We start from the raw sequence: 24,018 nt of genomic DNA on the forward strand, positions 1-24,018 counted from the left end.
GAGAGAGAGTTAGGTTAGGGGAGGGACATCCAGCGCTATTTATAGAGTTTCCAGCCAGACCCTCTCATAACGGACCGGGCTCAACTCGGCCCACATAAGTCAGGCCCATATCAGACTGATTAAGAATCTTTATATCCAACCTTATTAGACCAAGCCCGTAAATGGTTAATTACAATCTCAATTAATGTAGCTCACTTACAAGAAAACTCTTACAGAGCAAGCAATTAAAGAATAAACAAGGCATAAAGCAGTAAATAATGCAAGGAAATAAGAACCCCCGAGCAGTATCAGATAAAAATTAAGCACGGCCTCATTATTAAATCCCGAGACAAGACCCCTTGTGCTATGCCTAAGAAATAGACGTGTATAAAATTAAACTAACGATGTATTTAGTCTAAATGACAAGAATAAAAGATTGAACATGATGCCATGAATGAACTTAATCTAATCCTATGATTTGCTTTCTATATAGAAGCAATCCCATATTATTTTTTGCCTTTTATATTAGTCATGATAAAACTAATTGAAGTGCAATAATAACAAATTAACAATACCTGCTGAAACAAACATGTAGTCTATGTACGAAAACAATCTTTGCATCACGGATCCGATTTTTGCGACAGAACTTGCAAACTAATGAACAGTCGATATTTACTGGAGCTTTAAACCATTTATTTCCTGCGGGGACGACATTAACGCACACTTGAAAGTAATAGAAACGGATGGAACGCAAGGCTGGAAAATCGAAAAAAAATAAACTGAATTAAATATGATGTGAACATGAGATCGTGATTCGTGATTCCTCCTATGAATGTGATCTCCTTGCTCTTTATAAGCCTGGTTTCTTATATTTTCATGCAAACTCTTCTTTCCTACTTCAGAATAATTATATATGTTCTTCTTGCTTTTAGGAAATTAAGGGACTGCTCTTGCTTGGACCAATATATGGTCCTACGTGTGACCAATTTTCAACCTTTTTTCTATTTTATCTTGCCATGAATATATCTCTTTATTCAGCCGACAATATCCCTTTCCTTTCTTCCTTGGCCCTCTTATTTGACCGAAAATTTCTTTCCTTTGATGTGCTTTGTGAATCCTTTGCTCCTCGAGTTGCTTTTCAAGTGTGCTTTGCACAGGTGAAATTTGTCCAAGCAAATGGGTTAGCCGAATTTCACAGGGTTCTAATTCAATGTGGGCTTTCTCTTGGAATTTCAAACGAAATTAGGGCCTCTCCCCTCAAACGCAACTAGCACTTTTGTGGCGAAAAGTGTCAAAAAAGTCTTAAATCTTTTGCATTAATGTCAATTGAGTCCTAAATTTTTTTTTTTGCCAATTGAGTCTTAAACTTTTTGTTTTTGTGTCAATTCAGTCCTTCCTGCTAATTTTGACCGGATTTTGCTAACGTGGATGCCGGCCGGCCGATCGCCGGCGCTGACGTGGATAATTTTTAATAATACTTTAATATTTTTTTGAATTTATATTTATTTTTTTCTTTTTTTATTTTTTATTTTCTTTTTCTTTTTTCTTTTCCTCCTTTCTCTTCCTCTAGCCGGTCGCCGGTCCGACGACCGGCCAGAGGCCAAAGGACGACGAGGCGAGCCACGCCAGCCTTGGGCGAGCCTCGCCCTCGCCGGATGGCCGCGAGGACGGCCTCGCATTGGGCTGGCAAGGCTCGCCCGGCCCTCGCCATAGCCGAGCGAGGCACGACCTTGCCAAATCCGGTGAGGTCGGGCCTCGCCCAGCCGCCGGCGATTGCCGTCGCAGCCTCTGGCGAGGTCGAGCCTCACCGGCGGCTAGGCGAGGCTCGCCTTCGCCGTCGCTGGCGAGGGCGAGCCTCGCCAGTGGCCGATGTGGCTCGCCAGACCTCGCTGGCCTCTGGCCTATTGCCGGTCCAGCGACCGGCTGGAGAAAGAGGGAGGAGGAAAAAAAAAAGAAAAGAAATAAAGAAATAAAAATTCAAAAAATTATTAAAATATTATTAAATTTTGTTCATGTCAACGCCAGTGATCGGACGCTGGCCTGCCGGCGTCCACGTCAGCAAAATCCAACCAAAATTAATCGGAAATACTGAATTAGCACAAAAACAAAAGGTTTAGGCCTCAATTGGCACAAAAAAAAAGTTTACGACTAAATTGAAGGTTTAGGACCTTTTCAACACTTTTCCCCACTTTGTGTGGACCTATGAAATTGTTCCTAATATTTATAATGCAAATGCAAATTATGTTAATGTTATTTTTGTTTAGGGATAAGGGTTGATTCCTAATTTTTTTATGTGATTTATTACTATAAATATGATAGCAAAAATTTAGGTGTCGACAGTAAGCTATTGCATAAATTTAAACATGCAATCAATCTTAGACTAAGTATCCTAACTAGATGATGGCCATAATACATTATATGACATGGAAAGCAACTAAGCATGCTTTAAAGTTAGCAATAAGCTGCAATTCCTATCTAAATCTAATCCCGATATTTATCTTTTCCATTTATCGTTTTTCTGTCTTTTTAATTCCAATTTATGATAAATATGACCTAAAGTCTAAGCTATGTTACATGAAGTACCAGTGCATTGCTAATAGGCGTCATATATCATTGTAAACAAATATGGAACATGAACAAGCAAGGACCAACTAGGATTTGGACCAAGGGAGTCATGACAGCCGGTTTTTTAACAACATGCACACGATCTAAAGACTAATTATACAAACCCAAACGACGTGGCCGAGCAAAATGAACCGGTAGACCGAGATAATGAGGTTGCGATTCCACCCTTGGAAGCACGGCGAAGGAACCAAAGCCAAACAAAACCAAAATAAAGACATGAAATCTATATCACATGATGAAGAATGAGGATGAACAAGGCACCACAAGCTCACGGATCACCGTTTTGAACTCACGGCCGAAACACCCTAGCTCACGCTCGCACAACTCTCCTGTCTACCTCTTGGTTTGGCCTCCAAACTCATGGTTTTCTCAAGATTTTTGCTCGGTTTTTCCTTCTAATCTCTCACACTTGAACCCTCAAGCTTTTTTGGAGTAGAAAAAATGGCCAAGGGCGATCCCTAATGGGAATGAACTCCCTATCAAATGTTCACGGCACAAGCAGTTTCCAGCAGTCCATGTCCACCGGTCTTCGACTTGATCCAATGGTCCTTGCCTTTATATTTATCACTTCAATCAATCCCAATCAATCAAGGTCAAATAAAGTCTCTTCCCTCTTGGAACTGAGCCGAAAGTCTGCTACCATTAAACCCAAAAAATCGGATAGTGAGGCCCTTAAATCAAGCTGCAAACCGGTCCTCTCATTTCCAGAATTTGGTTGGCCACTACTGAACCGGTTTGGTCCTCCAAGGTTTCTCTAACTTCTAGCTCATGTGTAGTTAGTCTCTAGTTAGTGGGCCAGTTGGATGGCTTAATGGTGCAAGAAAGATGTCCGAATAGGTCGGAAAAGTTAAAAACGTTCAACTCGGCTAAGTAGGGGCAAACTGTACAATTGCGCAAAAACGGTTAGTACGCACTCCTCGTTCGTCCGTCTCCTCTGAAATTTGTAGGGAAGTAAGCTGACACATCAATATTGATCATGTAAGATATTGGGAAGTCGCGATTTGGTGACCTAAACCGGACATTTTTCGAGTTAGGGGACCAGCCGACACCCCTTGGGAAAAACCAAATATGGGAAGCAACGATTAGAACCAGCACACAAGTCATATACCATTGAAAAATTGACTCGAAGATGATCATCGTGGTACCTAACTCGCATTTTTTCAATTGTTTTGGACCTTGAGACAAGCAAGAGAAGTTAGGCCAAAATAAGCCCCTCACTGCTTGATTTTTCAGTCATTTGCGGCTGTAATTGGTCCTTAAGCTCCGGCTTCTCCGTCGATCAAAATTTCGCTGTCGGGCCCAATATCTCAATCTTATGATGTCTCCAGTTGCAAGGCGCAAAAAAAGTGCAGTGAGGAATATCAGTGCATAATGATGTAGTGTTGACGCTTTCGGTTAAAGGTCGAGTTTCGCCGTTTTCATCAGATTCGACCCTTGACCTTTGCGAAATGCATGAGTGATCCTAATTCTCTGCATTGGGTCTGAAATACTAAATTACAATGCCTTTGGTTTCTAAATGCAGAGAAATGATGTAAGAAACAGGAATGAAAGATGGTGTTGGATCCATGTTTTTTCTGCTAGTTCGGATTTCGTCGCTATTCGTGAATAACCTTTACAAAATGCAGGGATGATCTAACGGGAGGGAAACTTAGGTACCAACAAACTACCATATCTCTAGTTTCTAAATACACAATGAATGCAACAACAAAAATGAATGCAAAATTGTTGTTTCTACTTAGGGGATAAATTATGTTGTTTGACGGTGAATTTGATTCCTAAACTTTTCGAATACATGAATGATCTTTTAGGTGAATTTTTAGGTGTTAATAGAACCCTGATCAAGTTTTGACTTATAGTATGTCTGAAGACTTTCTCTAGATCAAAGTCATTGGAAACGCATGTCCATATTCTAAAATCAAATTTTCTCGAACCTTTTCGTTGTTGCACAGTAACTTAGCAAGCACAGATTTTCCTAAGTATCCTAGTCAAAGTATGGGAGGGCATGTGGCCTGAGCTGACTCAACACACTCTCAATGGCAAAAAAGTACGGGGAAATCAAGAGAGCTTCATAAACAGAGTTAAAACTTCCAAAGGCTTTGAGCACATAAGAAAAATTTTATCCTTCATGCAATTAGCCGGTGTGCATTCATATTCATAACATCTGGTCCTAGGATCAAAAGAAAAAGAAAAAATAATCTTCCTATGTAGAAGTGAAGTACAACATATTAAAAACCAAAAAAATATGGTTTTCTAATTGCATTATTGTTAGGAAACTCTTCAAATAGTCTAGTGGAAGAAATATAAAAAGAACAAGTAACTAATAGTAATTTACCACAAATAAGATTCAATGGTGTGGCGTGATCTCATCCGTTGTCTGTGAACTAAAGACAAATATTATTTTAAGAAAATTTAAATAGAGATAATTCTATAGTTGGTCTCAAACAATACAAGTAAGTCATATTCACCATTTAGAAATGTGCAATACAAACGCAAGCAAATAATAAAGAACAACATGCATTCAAGGAAAGAAAGAGAAAAGTACAATATCAACGGCCATTGTTTTTGTCCCTGAAAATGAAAGAGATTGACGAAGGATTAGCTTATTGCAAGGTCAAATCGTTGCGGAGATCCACATGGCTTAGCAAATAGATCATGGGAGTTCATCTGCACCCAAAAGAGGAAAATAAATGAGCTTAGAGTATCTACAACATAGTATTATGGCATTTATTGTAGAGTCATGCAAATTGGTCATTTTTAAATATCTTTTCACTTTCTACTGTTGTATTATGAGAGTTATGAAAATTATATATGATTGCTGAAAGTTAGAAACACTTACTTAATAGAAGCACTTACATTGAGAAACATAATTAGAAATAGTTATAAGAAGTTGAACCTCATTACCTTAAAGAATTGTGAACATAGATATATGCAACTATTTTGATTTAACAAATTAATGGAAGACATTTTGATATTTTTATAATGAGATTGAGAAAATTAATGTTTCTCCCTTGGGAAAGTTAGCGGGAAGGGAATAAATTTCTCAATGGGTCAAACTTTTCGCGAATATCAAGGTAAATAAACAATTTTTTTGGATGATTCCTCTTTATTAATGTTGACTGGGGGAAGTTTTCACTGGCTCCATCCGACACTCCTAAAGCCAAGTGTCTTGCCAACAAAGATTATCCCAAAGCCTTCAAATTACGTTATTAAGACTAGCAATCATTCGCGTACTATGCCTGGAACTGGATTTAGGGTATATTAATTGTTTACTTTACTATAAATTGTTTATATAATATATATATAGATATATATTCTTTTCTTTTCTCATTTCAATATTTTTATTGAATAGAAATTCAATTGAAGAATTAATGCTTATTTTCTTTGGGATTAAGAATATTAATTTCATGTAAATAATTCTAAATGATAATCCTTTAATATTGAGATTCTTTTAAAATTTAATGACCTCTTCTTGGTTGTATTTTGGGAATTTCAAATTGGTTAAAAATTGCTACTTGCCCCTCAATCATCTTTCTATGTGGCAAGTTTGGATGAGAACCTGCAAAGCTTTCAGTTTACTATATACTAATGCTATTGGGTCAATATGACATGGCTTTTATCAAAACAAAGAAATTGAAAAGTGCCCCTAAGTTCTTATAAGCTTCGCTAAATGCATTTTGAAAATTTAACGCCTTATTTGGTTCCTCAAAGTTTTCTCAACTAGTGTTTTCATTTCCAATTGATCGAGAATGAAAAGATGTCGTGAAAATGCATTTCATTTCTTAAAAACTAATTGTCAAATTAAGATGAGGGAAACTGTGTTTGAATTAAAGTATAGACTCGAAATAACCTTTCAGTGATCTATGTGCTTTCATCCTATATGAAACATTGAGATTGTGAAGACGACCTGTTCTACAATCTTGATGGAACATAAGTACATACTCAAGTTGCTCTTAGGAAGAAAACCTTTATTTTTGCTTAAACTTTTAGACTTGTTTCTGCTTTCTCTTTTACTAAAAAGAAAATGGAAACCGAAAATGTTTTCTGGATTCAAAAGAGTTGTAAAGTTTCTTATATAGTTGGCTTTCTAGGAAGTACCTTTTCGTCAATAAGTTTCCAATTATTTCACATTTGCTTTTTGATGTGGTTAGTGAATTTAACTTGTCCTTCTAGGACACTTGCAACAGATTGATTTGATAAATTATATTCAAACTATCAACTTAAGCTAGAGCAGCTATCTTATCCAATAATAATAATCAATAGAAAAAGTATATATTCATACGGAACGTCATATGCCAATTTCCAAATAAAAGGAGGATACGAGATTCCATCGTAGGGACTCAAAATTTACATTCAATTGGCCACATGAAACTGGGAAATTGGAATTTGTCAAAAGTTGTCCAAACATGTAGTTAAAGTCGTCAATATTATGAATGCGCATAATTAATTATTCTCTTATTCTAATTTTCAATATATTTGACTATATCACATCTAAGAACGAAGAAGAAATGAAGGGAGAGGCGGATTGTTGCGTACCTAATCATCCATCCATTGTACTTTTATCAAATCAAGCATGATTCGAGGAACGTGGGCGATTTTGTTCCAATCCTTGCCGGTTTGAGGCTCACATCTTTTGCTCAGTTCACCACAGTGTTCAATACATAATTCTTTGAGGGCAGTGAGGGATCGGATTCCTTGCGGCATGGACGATAAGTTGGGACATCTGATTAAGTGAATTAATTTGAGACTTGTATGATTGGGTAACGAATCAGGAATAGATGTCAAGCTTGGGCAATCATAGACACCAAAGGACTCCAAACTGCAGGCCGATCCTTCGAGACATTGGAACAACTCCATCACTTGTTCGGAGTCATCAATTACCAGAGCACGAAGATTCAACATAAAGTTGGACTTATTCTCCGAGGTCATCGCGAACTTGCAACTAGCAATATCTAAGGACTCTAGGGCGATGAATTCCCTCAAAGGTAGAGATATTGTTCCCCCACAAACTCTAATGTCCAACCTCCGAAGGCGAATTAGTCGGCAAGTTCCTTCAAACAAGACTTGGAGATTTTTGCAATTCTCGAGTCCCAAAAAATGCAGATTTTCCAGATATTGTATTCCGCTTTCTTGTAAACTCTTTTGCTTTGTTGTTATATATAGAAATCTAAGACTGACAAGCCTTTCCATATTTTTGGGTAACTCGCCTAGCTCCAAGCAACCACTGACGTCTAACTCTAGCAAACTCTGTAACTCACAAATGGTATTTGGAAGTTTCTTCAACCGCTTGTTCTCAGATAGATCTACTGATCTCAATTGCTTCAAGTTGCATATTGAACTTGGCAGATCCTCAAAGCTACCATACGACAGATCGAGAAACCGTAAATGGTTACACTTAGAGATGAATGTTCTAGCAAATTTTCTAGTAATAACTCCATCATCAACTATGTACTGAAATATAATTGCACGTAGCCTCTTTGAAGTTTTCTTTCTCAGAAAAGGTGGGACGCCATCATAATTTGAGATTTTCTCTAAAGAAGTGGTACCGGTCGAAATATACCGTACTTTTTCTGAAATCTCTAGAGTATCTAAGTCAATAGTAGAACAATAATTTTGCCCGACACTCATTGCAAGAGAATGGATCAAATCATGCACTTTAACTATTGATACTGTTCCGGTCTCCTCAACATCTTGGATCAAAGATCTCCTCCGCAATTCTTTGACATACTCAGCACCAACGTCTTCCGGTTCTAGTTTTTCCCTTGTTAAACTAATGAGTCCTAAAGCCATCCATAGCCTAATTAAAATGCCGGTCCTGATATCAACTCCTCTGGGGAAAAGTGACAAGATAGGAAAACATTGTTTTAAGTGAGACGGTAAATGAACATAGCTAAGCTCAAGAACCGGCAAAATGTCCTTCTTCGCTTCTGCTAACTCCCATGTTTCACTATCTCTTATACGTTTCCAATGCTCATCATCATCCTTTGAATTCAGTAGGCTCCCTAGAGTTTCCAACAGAAGAGGAACTCCTTGACATTTTGTGACGATGTCTTCTCCGATCTCAAGGAGTTTAGGACGGGGTTGCTTTTCCTTTTTGTCAAAAGCACATTTTTTGAACAATGCCATAGAGTCTTCATGAGAAAGACCTTTCAGATTATGCGCTGGATGGGTACCCATTATAGAAGCAACTTCTAAACTGCGTGTTGTCACAATAATCTTGCTTTCACTAGCTCCTTCACTGAGCAAATCTCTCATTTTTTTCCATTTCCTGTGGTCAATGCTCCATACATCATCCAAGACAAGTAGATATTTCTTGTCTTTGATGATGTCTAGCAAATGAGTTTGCAACTGTTGAATACCCAAGTCACTCAAACTTTGATCAGTTGCATGTTTAATGATCTCTTCAATAATTTTCTTGAAATCGAAGTCCTCGGGTACACACACCCATATTCGCAACTTAAATCGATCTTTCACACTATCATCGTTGTAAACTAATTTAGCTAGGGTCGTCTTGCCCAAACCTCCTATTCCAACAATGGGAATCACACAGATGTTTTTGTCATCTACCGACGGCAACATCTCAATTATCTTTTTTTTATCAATATCTCTTCCGACGACATTCGACTTCTTTACAAATGGGTCAGTGATCTCTCGCGGTGGCATACGTGTCTCACTATTGTCAGCACTCCGTAGAAGACCGAATTGATCTTTATCGATGGAAATTCTAGATAATCTCTCCCAAATCTCCTTGATCTTATGACTGATTTTCCCACGGAACACGAGTGGATTAGAGAGGGAAAAGAAATGGTGTACCTTCCCTTTGATGCCCCCGTAGCGACTTATCACCTTCTTCCGTAAGGCTTCGCATTCGAGTTCATCGAGCACATCCTCCGCATCGTATAGTACATCATGAAGCCGATCTAACCACACTTGCAGGCGGTGGTTCTTCCTCTGCTGCTCCTCCGCATCTAACAACACTGCCTTAATGGCAGTCAACGTCTCCCTAAGCTCGCTGATTTGGTTCTCGACACCATAAATCTCGACGGCTTCTTGGAGGGCGCGGGAGGCTATCTTCCCAAGCACCCCCTCAGCGATGCTAAAGAGGTCTGCCATGTTTTTCCGAGGAGGGAATGGGCTAAAATGGTGGATGAAATTGATTCTTGGCTATTTGGCTTGAGAATTGGATGGTCTAAACAAGAATGTCTCAATGTCTACATTTCATATTAGTACGTACCAGTCCTTTTATAATGGACGATTCCACGTCAGTGATGGTAGCAACCTGAATATAATACCAGGTAGCTTGCTAATTATTCTCTATCAAGGGATATAAAGTTCATATTTAAAATGTATATATTGCTAATCGTATATTGTTAATTCATGCCCGTTCGGTACAACTGACGATGCCTTGTCGTGACTCTATGATGGCCGTGCAGTGGCGTATGAATATCACACTTCAAATATATATTAAGTATGTTACTAGTTTTGTTTTACAAGTAGCACATGTGCCGTTGATTTAAAGGATAAAAGCAGCCAATCAAAGACGTCTTTGAACTTGGAGGAGAGATCATCGCATTATCATTTACTGCAATCATGCTCTAATAGTGGGACAACCGAGAAATTTTGAATTTTTTTTCCTTTTGCTGAACATCGCAATTTTGAAATTGTTCAATGGGAACCGTTCCATGGGTTCAAATCGCGTTTAAAATGAACGATTCCACATCAATGATGGTAACAATCCGAATATAATACTCGGTGGGTTGCTAATTATTCTCGATCAAGGGATATGGTCAACGGTCAAAAAAATGTATAGGATACATTTGCTAATCGTTTATCGTAATCCACGCCCGTTCGGTACATCTAGCGATGCCTTGTCGCGACTCTATCGTAGTTATCGAGAGAGACAGAGTGGGCAGAGAAAGTGGGGGACAGAGGGAGAAAAGGAGGGAAAAGTGAGAGAGAAAGAGGAAAGGAGAGGAGAGAAGTAGAGAGGCACGTGTGACAGAGAGTAAGGGAGGAGGAAGAAAACAGAAGAAGAAAAGAAAGAAAGAGAGAGGAAAGGAAAGAAAAGGAGGAGGGAGGGGTCAAATGAGTCAGAAAGAAAAGGTCAGGAGGAGAGAGAAAGAGAGAGGCGGGACCACGAAAATAAAAGAGGGAAAGAGGAGAGTGAGCTGCGAGATACCGAGGGAGAGGAGGAGAGCTTGTGTGCAAATGAACGATTTTCAATGAAAATTTAACTGCAGTAGCTATGTTGGAATTGTGCAAAATTTATAATTAAATTAACAAAATTAAAAAAATTTATAACTGAATTGACATCGCATATTTAATTTAGAATTAATTAAACAATTTCTCTTTTCATATAATTGCAAGAATTTTCCTACTCACAATTATTTTGTTATGGACTTAAAGACAACGAATGGAGTAAGCAATTGAAGTCATTATTTTATCATTCCCTCTCCCTAGCAAATGTGCTCAAGCGCCGTGTGCGCGCGCACCAAATTGACATTCGAAAGATTAAGCAAAGATTAATTTTTTCACGACATATTTGATTTATTAAATAATGGATATAGATTATTGATAAATATACACAATACGAACAATGCGCATAAATATCTATGGAAAGAGAAAAGGACTTTGAGATTTGAAATCTTGCTAGGAAAGCTGTTGTGGGATCGAAAAATATGTATATCTTTTAATATTAGAAAGTGAGAGATAAAATAAAATTATAAAATTATTCATTTTATCGTGGACTCATATTTGTAAAATAATAATTAAGGATATTTGAGTGAAGAAAGAGCAAATGACTGAGATCCCTTAAAAATAAGAGGCCCTCTTTGATTTACAAAAGCCCCCCATCTTTTGTTGAAATTGCCTTTTAAGAGTTTGTCGTCGTTTAACCCCCTCTCCAGGACTGGATATGCTTGGGACTTCCGTTAGATAAAGAAACTTTAGAATCTTTTTGAGCAGAGGATATGCTTTTCTTGTCCCCCTGAGTGTCGGATTTTTTACGGAATTACCTACGTTTCTCCAACAGTCTTAAAGCTACAGGTGTTCAAGTAATTTTCTTGCCTTTTATCTTTTAACTTTCTGTTAAGTGACAGCTCATTTATGCACTAATTGTCTTCTCTGCTCGTCTGGGGGGTTTTATGCATGTTAACTTTAGATCCACACCCTATTGAAAGACGTGAAAGCTTTGGCAGGTTCCCTTTCCCATATCTCCATTTCATTGTCTTTTTAGATCCACACCCTTTTGAAAGGATTGGGAAAAGAAAAAATGGCTGCCAGTGCAGACATTCCAATGCTGGTGTGTGGGAACTCCTATTCAGTTCCTAGAAGGGGTTTTTTGTAATTATGGTGGGAAAATGAATCAACGAACGTGAGCAAAATGAGATACGTCTTCCATTCCTGTGATGCAACAATGCTTTCTGCAAGGTTTACTAGATTCATGACTCTTTGGCCACATGGCCGTAATAAGCTGAATTCCATGTGATGATTGTTAATGCTGCTTGCAGTGCTCCTCGTGCACTCCTCGCGGAGGGAAAGGTCGATCCTTTGCATCCAGATTTAGTGGTTGACCCTCTAAATATCCCGCGTCCCCCCCCCCCCTTAGCAAGCTGACCCATCAATTGCTACCAGACCCATCAATTGCTACCAGTAATCTTTTGACATGCATAATCGCTGTTTGAAGCATAACACTCCTATAGGTCAAATTTAATCTTGTAGGTCACTCCCATGCTTTCTTATAGGTAAAATTTTATATCGCTTGTTATTAACGCCAGAACAGGATCTTGCGAGTGTCGCGACCTTCCGAGAGGTAACCAAGGAAAAACTAAAGGATTATTAAGCAAACGCTTAGCAAGGACTCTACCAAACCCATATCAATCGCAACGTTGGTGTTTTAAGTTAATTAATTAAATATGCAAATCAATTCATTTTGAAATCGCCACTAATCTATTACGGATCGATTAGCAAAACGTGAGAGAACATTTTATTTCTGTGAACCAAACACTCTGAATACAAAGACTTGGTTACGCTAGATTAATTAAACGCTATTTCGATACATTTTCTTTTCATTTTGAAAATATTTTGCATGCAGTCTTTGTCGATTTTATCCTAAGCTACTAATATATGAAGATGATCATGCAGGGATGAGCAAGCAATTAAAGAATAAACAAGAAATAAAGCAATAAAGATGTGATAGCAAAGCTGTAAATAATGAGAGGAAATAAGAAGCACAGCAGTATTGGTTAGAATAAAGCATGGTCTCATTATTAAACACCCCCGAGACAAGACCCCTTGAGCTATGTGTGAAAAACAGATGAATATATTGCTGATAGTATAATGTTAATCCATGTCTGTTCGGTACAACTAATGATGCTTTGTCGTGACTCTATGATGGCCGTGCAGCGGCGTATGAATGTATCGCACTTCACATGAATATTTATTACGTTACTAGTTTTGTTTTACAAGTTGCACATGTGCCATTAATTTTAAGGATCAAAACAGCCAATCAAAGACGTCTTTGAACTTTGGGGAGAGATCATCGCATTATTGTTTACTACAATCATGTTCTGATAGTGGGACAACCCGAGAAATTTTGAATTTTTTTTTCTTTTTGCAGAACATCAAAATATTGAAATTGTTCAATAGGAACACTTCCAAGGCCTCAAATCACATGTTAATGAACGATTCCTCGTCAATGACGGTAAACACCCGAATATAATATTTCTCGGACAAGGGATATGGTCAACGGTCAGAAAATGTATATTATATATTGCTAATCGTTTATTGTTAACCCATGCCCGTTCGGTACATCCAGCGATGCCTTGTCGTGACTCTATTGTAATAATCGAGAGAGAGAGAGAGAGCGGGAGGGAAAGTGGTAGGGAAAGATAGAGGAGGAGAGAGGGACGTGTGAAAGAAAGAGAGGGGAGGAAGAAGAAAACAAAACAAGAACAGGGAGAAAAAGAAAGGAAAGAAAAGGGAGAGGAGGGAAGGGTCAGACCAGTACGAAAGGGAGAGAAAGAAAGAAAACGAAAAGAGAGGCGGGACCACGATAAAATAATGACAGAGGGTAGAGGAGAGTGAGCTGCGAGAAACCGAGGGAGAGGAGGAAGAGAGCCTGCATACACGTTAAACGATTTTCAAAGAGGAATCGGCTGGAAGGATTGTATTAGAATCGTGCAAAGATAATGATAATATTGGTAAAATTAAAATGTTTAAAACTGAATTAACATCCATAAAATTAATTTAGAATTGATTGAATAATTTCTCCTTCCACGCAATCGAAGGAATTTACTACTGAGAATTGTATTGTTCTTGACTTAAGTTAACGAAAGGGGTAAGGCAATCGAAGTCATTACGTTATCATTCCCTCTCGCTACCAAACGTGCTCAAGCGTTGTGCGCGCGCAACAAATTGACATTTGAAAGATTAAGCAAAGATTATTTTTTCACGAAATGTTTGATTTATTAAATAATGGATATAGATATTATTGATAAACATACACAACACGAGCAATGGAACAAGAAAAGGATCTTATCTTTTAACCATTTTTTTTAAGTGACAGCTCATTTACGCACTAATTATCTTTTCTTGCTCGTCTTGGGGGTTGTCATACTTCCGGCTGGAGTGCAGGCTAACGGCACATGTTAATGTCCCCTGAGATCTCAAAAGACGCGAAGCTTTGGCAGGTTCCGTTTCCCATTATATCTCCATTTCATTGTCATTTTAGATCCACGCGCTGTTGAAAGGATTGCAAAAGAACAGCTGCCAGTGCAGACCGTTCCGGTTCGTAATTTAAAATTTTAAAAAATAAATTATAAAATAAAAAAATAATGAATTATAAAAATATCAAATAATAAATTATTCAATATAAATTATAATCAAAATGAAAATTATAGGGGTGATCGGTTCCCGGTCGAAACCGAACCGAATCGGTAAGACCGGTTCTTTAATTTTAGAACTAGGAACCGAATCGGCAAATCATAGAGCAGGAACCGGACCATTGGTCTGGTCCGGTTCTAGGCGGTCCAATGGAATCCTTTGCTCTTAACTAGCAAAGGATCGTAACCACAAAATGTATACAACTTCACATGCTCATGGCTTAGCTTGGGTTTTATAAACAACCCATTTGATGGTCTCTTCATTCCCATTCGATGTGGGACTCTTGGCATTTGCATGAAGACAAGCCAAGAGTCTCACATTGAAGGTGTTCAAGACAAGCCGAGAGTCCCACATCGATTGGGAATGAAGAGACCATCAAAGGGGTTGTTTATAAAACCCAAGCCAAGTTTTGTAATTAGAGTTCAATACACTCAAGCCAAGCATTGTAATTGGAGATCAATGCACTTACAATGCATAGCAATTAGAGTTCAATTTGTTTTATAAAAAAAAATTAAATAATGAATTTTTTTTTAAAAATATTCATTATTTTTTTTAAAAAAAATAATTTGGAACCGGAACCGGAACCGGGCCCGTAGGCCACGGGCCGGTTCCGGTTCCGAACCGCGGGCCCGGTCAACGGGCCGGGCCCGGGTTTGACCGGGCCGGTTCCGAGCCAAAATCGGCCCGTGGCCATGACTAGGCTGGAGTGCAGGCTAACTGCACATGTTAATGTCTCCCGAGATCTCAAAAGACGCGAGGCTTTGACAGGTTCCGTTTCCCATTATATCTCCATTTCATTGTCATTTTAGATCCACGCGCTGTTGAAAGGATTGGAAAAGAACAGCTGCCAGTGCAGACCGTTCCTGGAAGGTGGTTTACCCGATTCATGACTCTCTTTGGCCACATGGCTGTGGTAAGCTGATGCTGCTTGCAGTGCTCCTCGTGCATCCAGATTCAGTGGTTGACGTTGCCATGCATAATCACTGTTTGAAGCATAACACTTTTGGGGAGAGTGAGAGAGAGAGGGTTCGCCCAAAAGTGGCAGTTACCCGAAAAACAGCTGATATTGCAGGTCACTCCCATGTTTTACTATAGGTAAAATTTAATATCGCTTGTTATTAACACCAGAAAAGGTACTGGTAAGTGTAAAACTGACGAATTATTAAGCAAACACTTAGTATGGACTCTTCCAAATCCATACCAATCGCATCATTGGCGTTTTAATTTAATCAATTCATTTTAAAGTTAGCATTCATCTGTTACGGGCCGATTAGTAAAATGTGGGATATTTTACTTTTGCGAACCAGAAACTCTAAACACGAAGACTTAGTTACGCTAGATTAGTGAAAAGCCGTTTCGGTACATTTTCTCTTTATTTTGAAAATGTTTTGCATGCAATCTTTGTTGGTTTTATCCTAAGCTACTAACATGTGAGGGTGATTATGCAGGGGTGAGCAAGCAATTAAAGAACAAACAAAAAATAAAGCAATGAAAATGTGACAGCAAAGCAGTAAATAATGCGAGGAAATAAGAACTTGAGCGGTATCGGGTAAAAATTAAGCATGGCCTCGTTATTAAACCCGAGCCAAGACCCCTTGTGCTATGCCTAAGATATAGACGTGTACTAAATTAAACTAATAAATGATGTATTTAGTCTAGATGACAAGATTAAAAGATTGAACATGATGCCATGAATGAACTTAATGTAATCCAATGATTCACTTTCTATATAGAAGCGATCCTATTATTATTTGCCTTTTCTATTGCTTATAATAAAACTAATTGAAGTACAATAATAACAATACATGCCGAAACAAACATGTAGTCTATGTACCAAAACAATCTTTGCATCACGGCTCCAATTTTTGCAACAGAACTTGCAAACTAATGAACAGTCGATAATCACTGGAGCTTGAAACCTGAAATTTCCTGTGGGGACGACAATAACGCACGCTTGAAAGTAATAGAACCGGACGGAACGCAAAGCTGGAAAATTGGAAAAAAAAATAAACTGAATTAAATATGATGTGAACATGAGATCGTGATTCGTGATTCGTGATTCCCCCTATGAATGTGATATCTTTGCTCTTTATGAGCCTGGTTTCTTATTTTATCATGCAATCTCCTTTCCTACTTCAGAATAATTATATATGTTCTTGCTTTTAGGAAATTAAGGGCATGTTCTTGCTTGGACCAATATATGGTCCTACGTGTGACCAATTTTCAACCTTTTTTCTATTTTATCTTGCCATGAATATGACTATGAATATATCTCTTTATTCAGCCCGCAATATCCCTTTCCTTTCTTCCTTGGTCCTCTTATTTGACCGAAAATTTCTTTCCTTTGATTTGCTTTGTGAATCCTTCGCTCCTCGAGTTGCTTTTCAAGTGTGCTTTGCACAGGTGAAATTTGTCCAAGCAAATGGGTTAGCCGAATTTCACAGGGGTCTAATTCAATGTGGGCTTTCTCTTGGAATTTCAAACGAAATTAGGGCCTCTCCCCTCAAACGCAAGCAGCACTTTGTGTGGACCTATGCAAAAGTTCATAATATTTATAATGCAAATGCAAATTATGTTAATGACATTTTTTTTAAGGGTAAGGGTTGACTCCTAATTTTTTTATGTGATTTATTACTAAATATGATAGCAAAAATTTAGGTGTCAACACTAAGTTATAGCATAAATTTAAACGTGCAATCAATCCTAGACTAAGGAATTAATGTAAGTATCCTAATTGGATGATGGCCATAATACATTATATGACATGGAAAGCAACTAAGCATGCATTAAATTTAGCAATAAGATGCAATTCCTATCTAAATGCAATCCCGGTATTTTATCTTTTCCATTTATTGTTTTCCTTTGTCTTTTTAATTTCAATTTATGATAAACATGACCTAAAGTCTAAGCTATGTTACATGAAGTATAAGTGCATCGCTAATAGGCATCATATATCATTGTAAACATATATGGAACATGAACAAGCAAGGACCAACTAGGATTTGGACCAAGGGAATCATGATGGCCGGTTTTTTAACAACATGCACACGATCTAAAGACTAATTATACAAACCCAAACGATGTGGCCCAGCTAAATGAACCGGTAGACCGAGATAATGAGCTTGCGATTCCACCTTTGGAAGCACGGCGAAGGAACCAAAACCAAACAAAACCAAAATAAAGACATGAAATCTATATCGAATGATGAAGAATGAGGATGAACAAGGCACCACAAGCTCACGGATCGCCGCTTTGAACTCACGGCAAAAACACCCTAGCTCACGCTCACACAACTCTCCTGTCTACCTCTTGGTTCTCCAAACTCATGGTTTTCTCAAGATTTTTGCTCGGTTTTTTCTTCTAATCTCTCACACTTGAATCCTCAAGCTTTTTGGAGTAGAAAAAAATGGCCAAGAGCGATCCATGATGGGAATGAACTCCCTATCAAATCTTCACGGCACAAGCAGTTTCCAGCAGTCCATGTCCACCGATCTTCGACTTGATCCAATGATCCTTGCCTTTATATTTATCACTTCAATCAAGCCCAATCAATCAAGGTCAAATAAAGTCTCTTCCCTCTTGAAACTCAGCTGAAAGTCTGCTACCATTAAACCCCAAAAATCAGATGGTGAGGCCCTTAAATCAAGCTGCAAACCGGTCCTCTCATTTCCAGATTTTGGGGAATTTGGTTGGTCACTACTGAACCAGTTTGGTCCTCCAAAGTTTCTCTAACTTCTAGTTCATGTGTAGTTAGTCTCTAGTTAGTGGGCCGGTTGGATGGCTTAATGGGTGCAAGAAAGATGTCAGAATTGGACGGGAAAGCTAAAAACGTTCAACTCAGCTAAGTAGGGGCAAACTGTACAGTTGCGTGAAAACGGTTAGTACGCACTTGTCGTTCGTCCGTTTCGTCTGAAATTTGGAGGGAAGTAAGCTAACACATCAATATTGATCATGGAAGATATTGGGAAGTCCCGTTTTGGTGACCTAAACCGGACATTTTTGGGGCTAGGGGACCAGCCGACACCCCTTGGGAAAAACCAAATATGGGAAGCTACACTTAGAACCAGCACACGAGCCCTATACCACTAAAAAATTGACTCAAAGATGATCATCGTGGTACCTAACTTGCATTTTTTCCATTTTTTTGGACATTGAGACAAGCAAGAGAAGTTAGGCCAAAATCAGCCCCTCACTGCTTGATTTTTCAGTCATTTCCGGCTGTAATTAGTCCTTGAGCTCGAGCTTCTCCGTCGATCAAAATTTCGATGTTGGATCCAATATCCCAATCTTATGATGTCTCCAGTTGCTAGGTGCAGACAAAGTGTAGTGAGGAATATGAGTGCATAATGATGTAATGTTGACGCTTTCGGTTAAAGGTCGAGTTTCACCGTTTTCATCATATTAGACCCTTAACCTTTGCGAAATGCATGAGTGATCCTAATTCTCGACATTGGGTCTGAAATACTAAATTACAATGCCTCTAGTTTCTAAATGTAGAGAAATGATGTAAGAAACGGGGATGCAAGATGCTGCTGGATACATGTTTTTTGCTAGTTCGGATTTCGTCGTTATTCATAAATAATCTTTACAAAATGCATGGATGATCTATCGGGAGGGAAACTTAGGTATCAACAAACTACCATATCTTTAGCTTCTAAATACATAATGAATGCAACAACAAAAATGAATGCAAAATCGTTGTTTCTACTTAGGGGATAAATTATGTTGTTTGACGGTGAATTTGATACCTAAACTTTTCAAATACATGAATGATCCTTTAGGCAAAATTTTAGGCGTTAATAGAACCCTGATCAAGTTTTGACTTATAGTATCTCTAAAGACTTTTTCAAAGACTTTCTCTAGATCAAAATCATTGGAAACACATGTCCATATTCTAAAATCAAATTTTCTTGGAACTTTTCGTTGTTGCACAATAACTAATTAGCAAGCACAGTTTTTCCTAAGTATCCCAGTCAAATTATGGGAGGACATGTGACCTGAGCTGACTCAACACACTCTCTACGATGCCGAAAAGGATCGATTAGGACATAATCTTTTCTTGTCATTGGCAAAAAAGTACGGGGAAATCAAGAGAGCTTCATAAACGGAGACTAAAACTCCCAAAGGCTTTGAGCACATAAAGAAAAATTTTATCCTTCATGCAATTAGCCGGTGTGCATTCATATTCATAAGATCTGGTCCCAAGATCAAAAGGAAAAGAAAAAATAATCTTCCTATGTAGAAGTCAAGTAAAAAGAATTAAAAATGAAAAAATATGGTTTTCTAATTGCATTATTGCTAGGAAATTCTTTAAATAGTCCAGTGGAAGAAATATAAAAGGAACAAGTAACTAACAGTAATTTACCAAAAATAAGATTCAATGGTGCGGCGTGATTTCATTCATTGTCCGTGAACTAAGGGCAAATATTATTTTAAGAAAATTTAAATATAGATAATGTTATAGTTGGTCTCAAACAATACAAGTAAGTCATTTTCACCATATAGAAATGTGCAATACAAACACAAGCAAATAATAAAGAACTACATGCATTCAAGGAAAGAAAGAGAAAAGTACAATATCAACGGCCATTGTTTTCATCCCTAAAAATGAAAGAGATTGACGAAAGATTAGTTGATTGCTAGTTCAAATCGTTGCGGAGATCTACATGGCTTGGAATATAGATTATAGAAGTTCATCTACGCTCAAAAGAGAAAAAAAATAAGCTTAGAGTATCTACAACATAGTATTATGGCATTAATTGTAGTGTCATGCAAATTGGTCATTTTTAAGTATTCTATTCACGAAGATATTTTTAATTCGTTAGCAAAATTTATTCTCATATGAATGTAAAATATCTTTGAATAAAAACTTATGTAGAAGTTTTTGTTTTGTATAAGAATGTGTGGAAATTTTGGTTCTTATAAGTGTTTCTTAATTACTCTCAAAATAAGAATATAATGACTTGCAAAGGACATGCATCCGAAATAACATGTGTGTTGTGAACACACTAAGGATAAGCGCTTACATGTCTGATGGTTTACATTATTTTTGAACAATGTGCTACTGATACTCGAGTTATAAATCTTGATTTACTATTGATAGGTTGCAACAAAATGGAGAGTCTATATATAGCCTCTAATTTAAGTCTTATGACTTACATACTTTGGGTTTTGGTTAATAAAAAAAGCCTTAAATTTTCACATCAAGTAAATGTCGGCACGTAAATTTGCGTATAATTTCTTATTATCTTTTTAAAGTATCAATTAATAGTTTAAATTTTACCGGAAAAGAAAAAAAGTACTCTTTACTTTTGCTTAATCCAAAACAAACGTGCCCCTAAACTTTTGAGTTGATGACCTATAAATCACTAGCTGGCAAAATCCCCAGCCCTGCTCTGGCCATTTTTCATGACAAAATAATTTGCTAATATTACCAATCTAGTGAGAAAAAGAACATCCTATATTGTAGCTAAAGCACTTAAATTTCATCTTTTTTCATTAGATTTTATATGTTAAATAAATCACATGAGAGGGTAAATGGGTGCATAAAAAGGTTCCAAAAAACGCCCTCCATTTTAGGGATTTTGACTTTACACTTGTTGTTATATACATTATTATAAACATAAAATAAAAGCAGTCTAGTTACTCTCAATGACTCTTTATCTTAGACATCTCTTCCCGTCATATAACAATATTTTATGTTAATCTCTTTTTCTTTTTAAAAAACTTCATGCAATAAAATTATTATCCTAAGAGTCCATTATGCTTTGCTGTTTGGAAAGAATTTGTATGGCCATGGCTTTATTCACATGCATAGTTTGAGCCACTACACTAGTACATTTTAAAGGAATGTTATAGGTACTTTTTCACTTTCACGTGTTGTATTATGAGAGTTATGAATTATATATGATTGCAGAAAGTTAAAAACAATTAATTAAATAGAAGCACTTACATTGAAAAAATTAATTAGAAATAGTTATAAGAAGTTGAACCTCATTACCTGAAAGTATTGTGAACATCGATTTATGCAACTATTCTAATTTAACAAATTAATTGAAAACATTTTGATAGTTTTATAATTAGATGGAGCAAATTATTTTTTCTTACATGACAAAGTTAACTTGAAGTGAATAGATTTCTGTATGGGTTAAACTTTTCGCGCATATCAAGCTAAATAAACAATTTTCTTTGGATGATTTCTCTTTATTAATGTTGATTGTGGCAGTTTCCACTGGCTCTTGGTATTAGCCAAGTGTCCTGCCAACAAAGATTATCCCAAAGCCTTCAAATAACGTTGTTTAGACTAGCAATCATTTTGCGTACTATGTACGGAACTGGATTTATGGTACATAATTTTTAATTTCATTTTATTATCTGAGTTACAAATTCTACATAGAGTTACAAACATAATTGAGTATGTAGTTTTAAATATAAAGGATAACGACACAAACAGTCCCTGAACTTTGGCTCAATGTACAATTTGATCTCTGAACTTTTAATTTATTCAATGTAGTCCCTGAACTTTAGCCCAATGTTTAATGTGGTCTTTGAACTTTTAATTTGTTCAATGTGGTCCATGAACTTTTGGTACATGTTCAATATAGTCCCTGAATTATATGAAATAGTATAATATAGTTCATGAACTTCAATTAATGGAAGGACTATATTGAATATTTTTATAAAATTCAGGACTATATTGAACATGTACCAAAAGTTCAGGGATCACATTAAACAAAATGAACGTTTAGGGACAACATTGAACATTGGGTTAAAGTTTAGGGACTATATTGAACAAATTAAAAGTTTAAGGATCAAATTGCACATTGAGCCAAAGTTCAGGGACTGTTTGTGCCATTTTCCTTAAGTATAACTACAATGTTGAATGCAACGTTATGGTTTCTAATCAAACTTACATACGATTGTTTACTTTAATATAGATTATTTTTATATAAATTCTTTCCTTTTCTTATTGCAATGTTTTGATTAAGTAGTAATTCAATTGAGGAATTAATGCTTTTTTTTTTGGGATTAAGAATATTAATTTCATATATATAATTCGAAATAATAATTCTTTAGAACTGAGAATCTTTTCAAATTGGATGTCCTCTTATTGGTTGTGTTTTGGCAATTTCAAATTGGCTAAAAGCTGCCACTTGCCCCCCCAGTCATCTTTCCATGTGGCGAGTTCGGATGAGAACCATCAAAGCTTTCAATAATACTAATGATAATGGGTCAATATGGTTTATTTTAAAGAAATTGAAAAGTGCCCCTAAATACTTGTATAGCTTGGGTAAATGCATTTTAAATACTCAAGACCTCATTATATTCCTCAAAGTTTCCTTTATATCCACCTCCATTTGATCAAGAATGAAAAGCTGTCGTGAAAATGTATTTCATTTTTTTAAAAACAATTGTCAAATTAAAATGAAGAAAACTGTTATCGAATTAAATCTATAGACTCAAAATAACAATTCAATGTTTTTCGTGTTTTTAATCCAAATGAAACATGGGGTTTTGGAAGAACCTATTTTACAATTTTGATGGAATATAAGTATATACTCCATGTTGCACTCAGAAAGAAAACCTTTACTTTTGCTAAAAAAAATTAAACTTGTTTCTACTTTTCTTTTAATAAAAAATACATGAAAATTGAAATTTTTTTCTGAAATCAAAGGAGTTGTAAAGTTTCTTATATAGGTGGCCTTCTAGTAAGTGCATTTACTTCAATAAACTTCCAAATATCTCGCGATTTCTTTTTGACACGGCTAGTGAACTTAACTAGTGCTTTTAGGATATTTGCAATAGATTCATCTGATTAAAATATATTCAAAATATCATTTGATATATAATGACCAAGGACGATGTGGACATGGTTGAATAATAAAATTTAACATAGCTTCTTCAACAATAATCATCAAAAGAAAAAAGAAACATTCAAAAAGTTACATCAGATTCGAATTTCTAAAGTAAAAGCAAAAAACGAGATTCCATTATTAGGGAATCAAGTTTTACTTTCAATATGGCAGATGGTACAGAGAAATTGGGATTCGTCTAAAAATTTTCCCAAGCATAGACTTAAAGATGTCAATATTATGTGCATAATGCATTGTCAACGAGGAAGTCAGGAAAAAAAAGTATAAGAAAGGAATCTCAATATATGGCTATATTATATCTAAGAACGAAGAAGAAATGAAGGGAGAGGATGATAGATGGACGTACCTAAACATCAGTCCATTGTATTTTAATCAAATCAAGTTTGATTCGAGGAATGTGAGCGATTTTGTGCCAATCCTCGCCAGTTTGTGGCTCACATCTTTTGCTTAGTTCATCACAATGTTTTATATGTAACTCTTTGAGGGCAGTGAGGGATCGGATTCCTTGCGGCATGGATGATAAGTTGGGACATCGGATCAAGTGAATTTCCCTGAGACGTATATGATTGGGTAGCCATTTGGGTATAGCCATGAAGCTCGGGCAATCATAGACGCAAAACGATTCCAAAGTGCAAGCAGATTCATTGAGACACTGGAGGAG

The 24,018-nt window shown here is 36.8% G+C and overlaps 1 protein-coding gene across 1 annotated transcript; it reads right to left on the minus strand.

The window, feature by feature from the left end:
* Positions 1–5,035: 5,035 nt before the first annotated feature.
* LOC115678525 (putative disease resistance protein RGA4) lies at positions 5,036–9,846 on the minus strand. Its single transcript, XM_030601911.2, has 2 exons — positions 7,138–9,846; positions 5,036–5,268 (listed from the first exon to the last, which is right to left on the minus strand). Exon 1 carries the CDS (start codon positions 9,712–9,714, stop codon positions 7,138–7,140), a length of 2,577 nt encoding a protein of 858 aa, XP_030457771.2. The 5' UTR covers positions 9,715–9,846; the 3' UTR covers positions 5,036–5,268.
* Positions 9,847–24,018: the final 14,172 nt, after the last annotated feature.

The sequence above is a fragment of the Syzygium oleosum genome, unplaced genomic scaffold (assembly GCF_021117445.2).
Source record: "Syzygium oleosum isolate NSW1041296 unplaced genomic scaffold, Sole_v2.1 Sole_v2.10, whole genome shotgun sequence".
NCBI lineage: Eukaryota > Viridiplantae > Streptophyta > Magnoliopsida > Myrtales > Myrtaceae > Syzygium > Syzygium oleosum.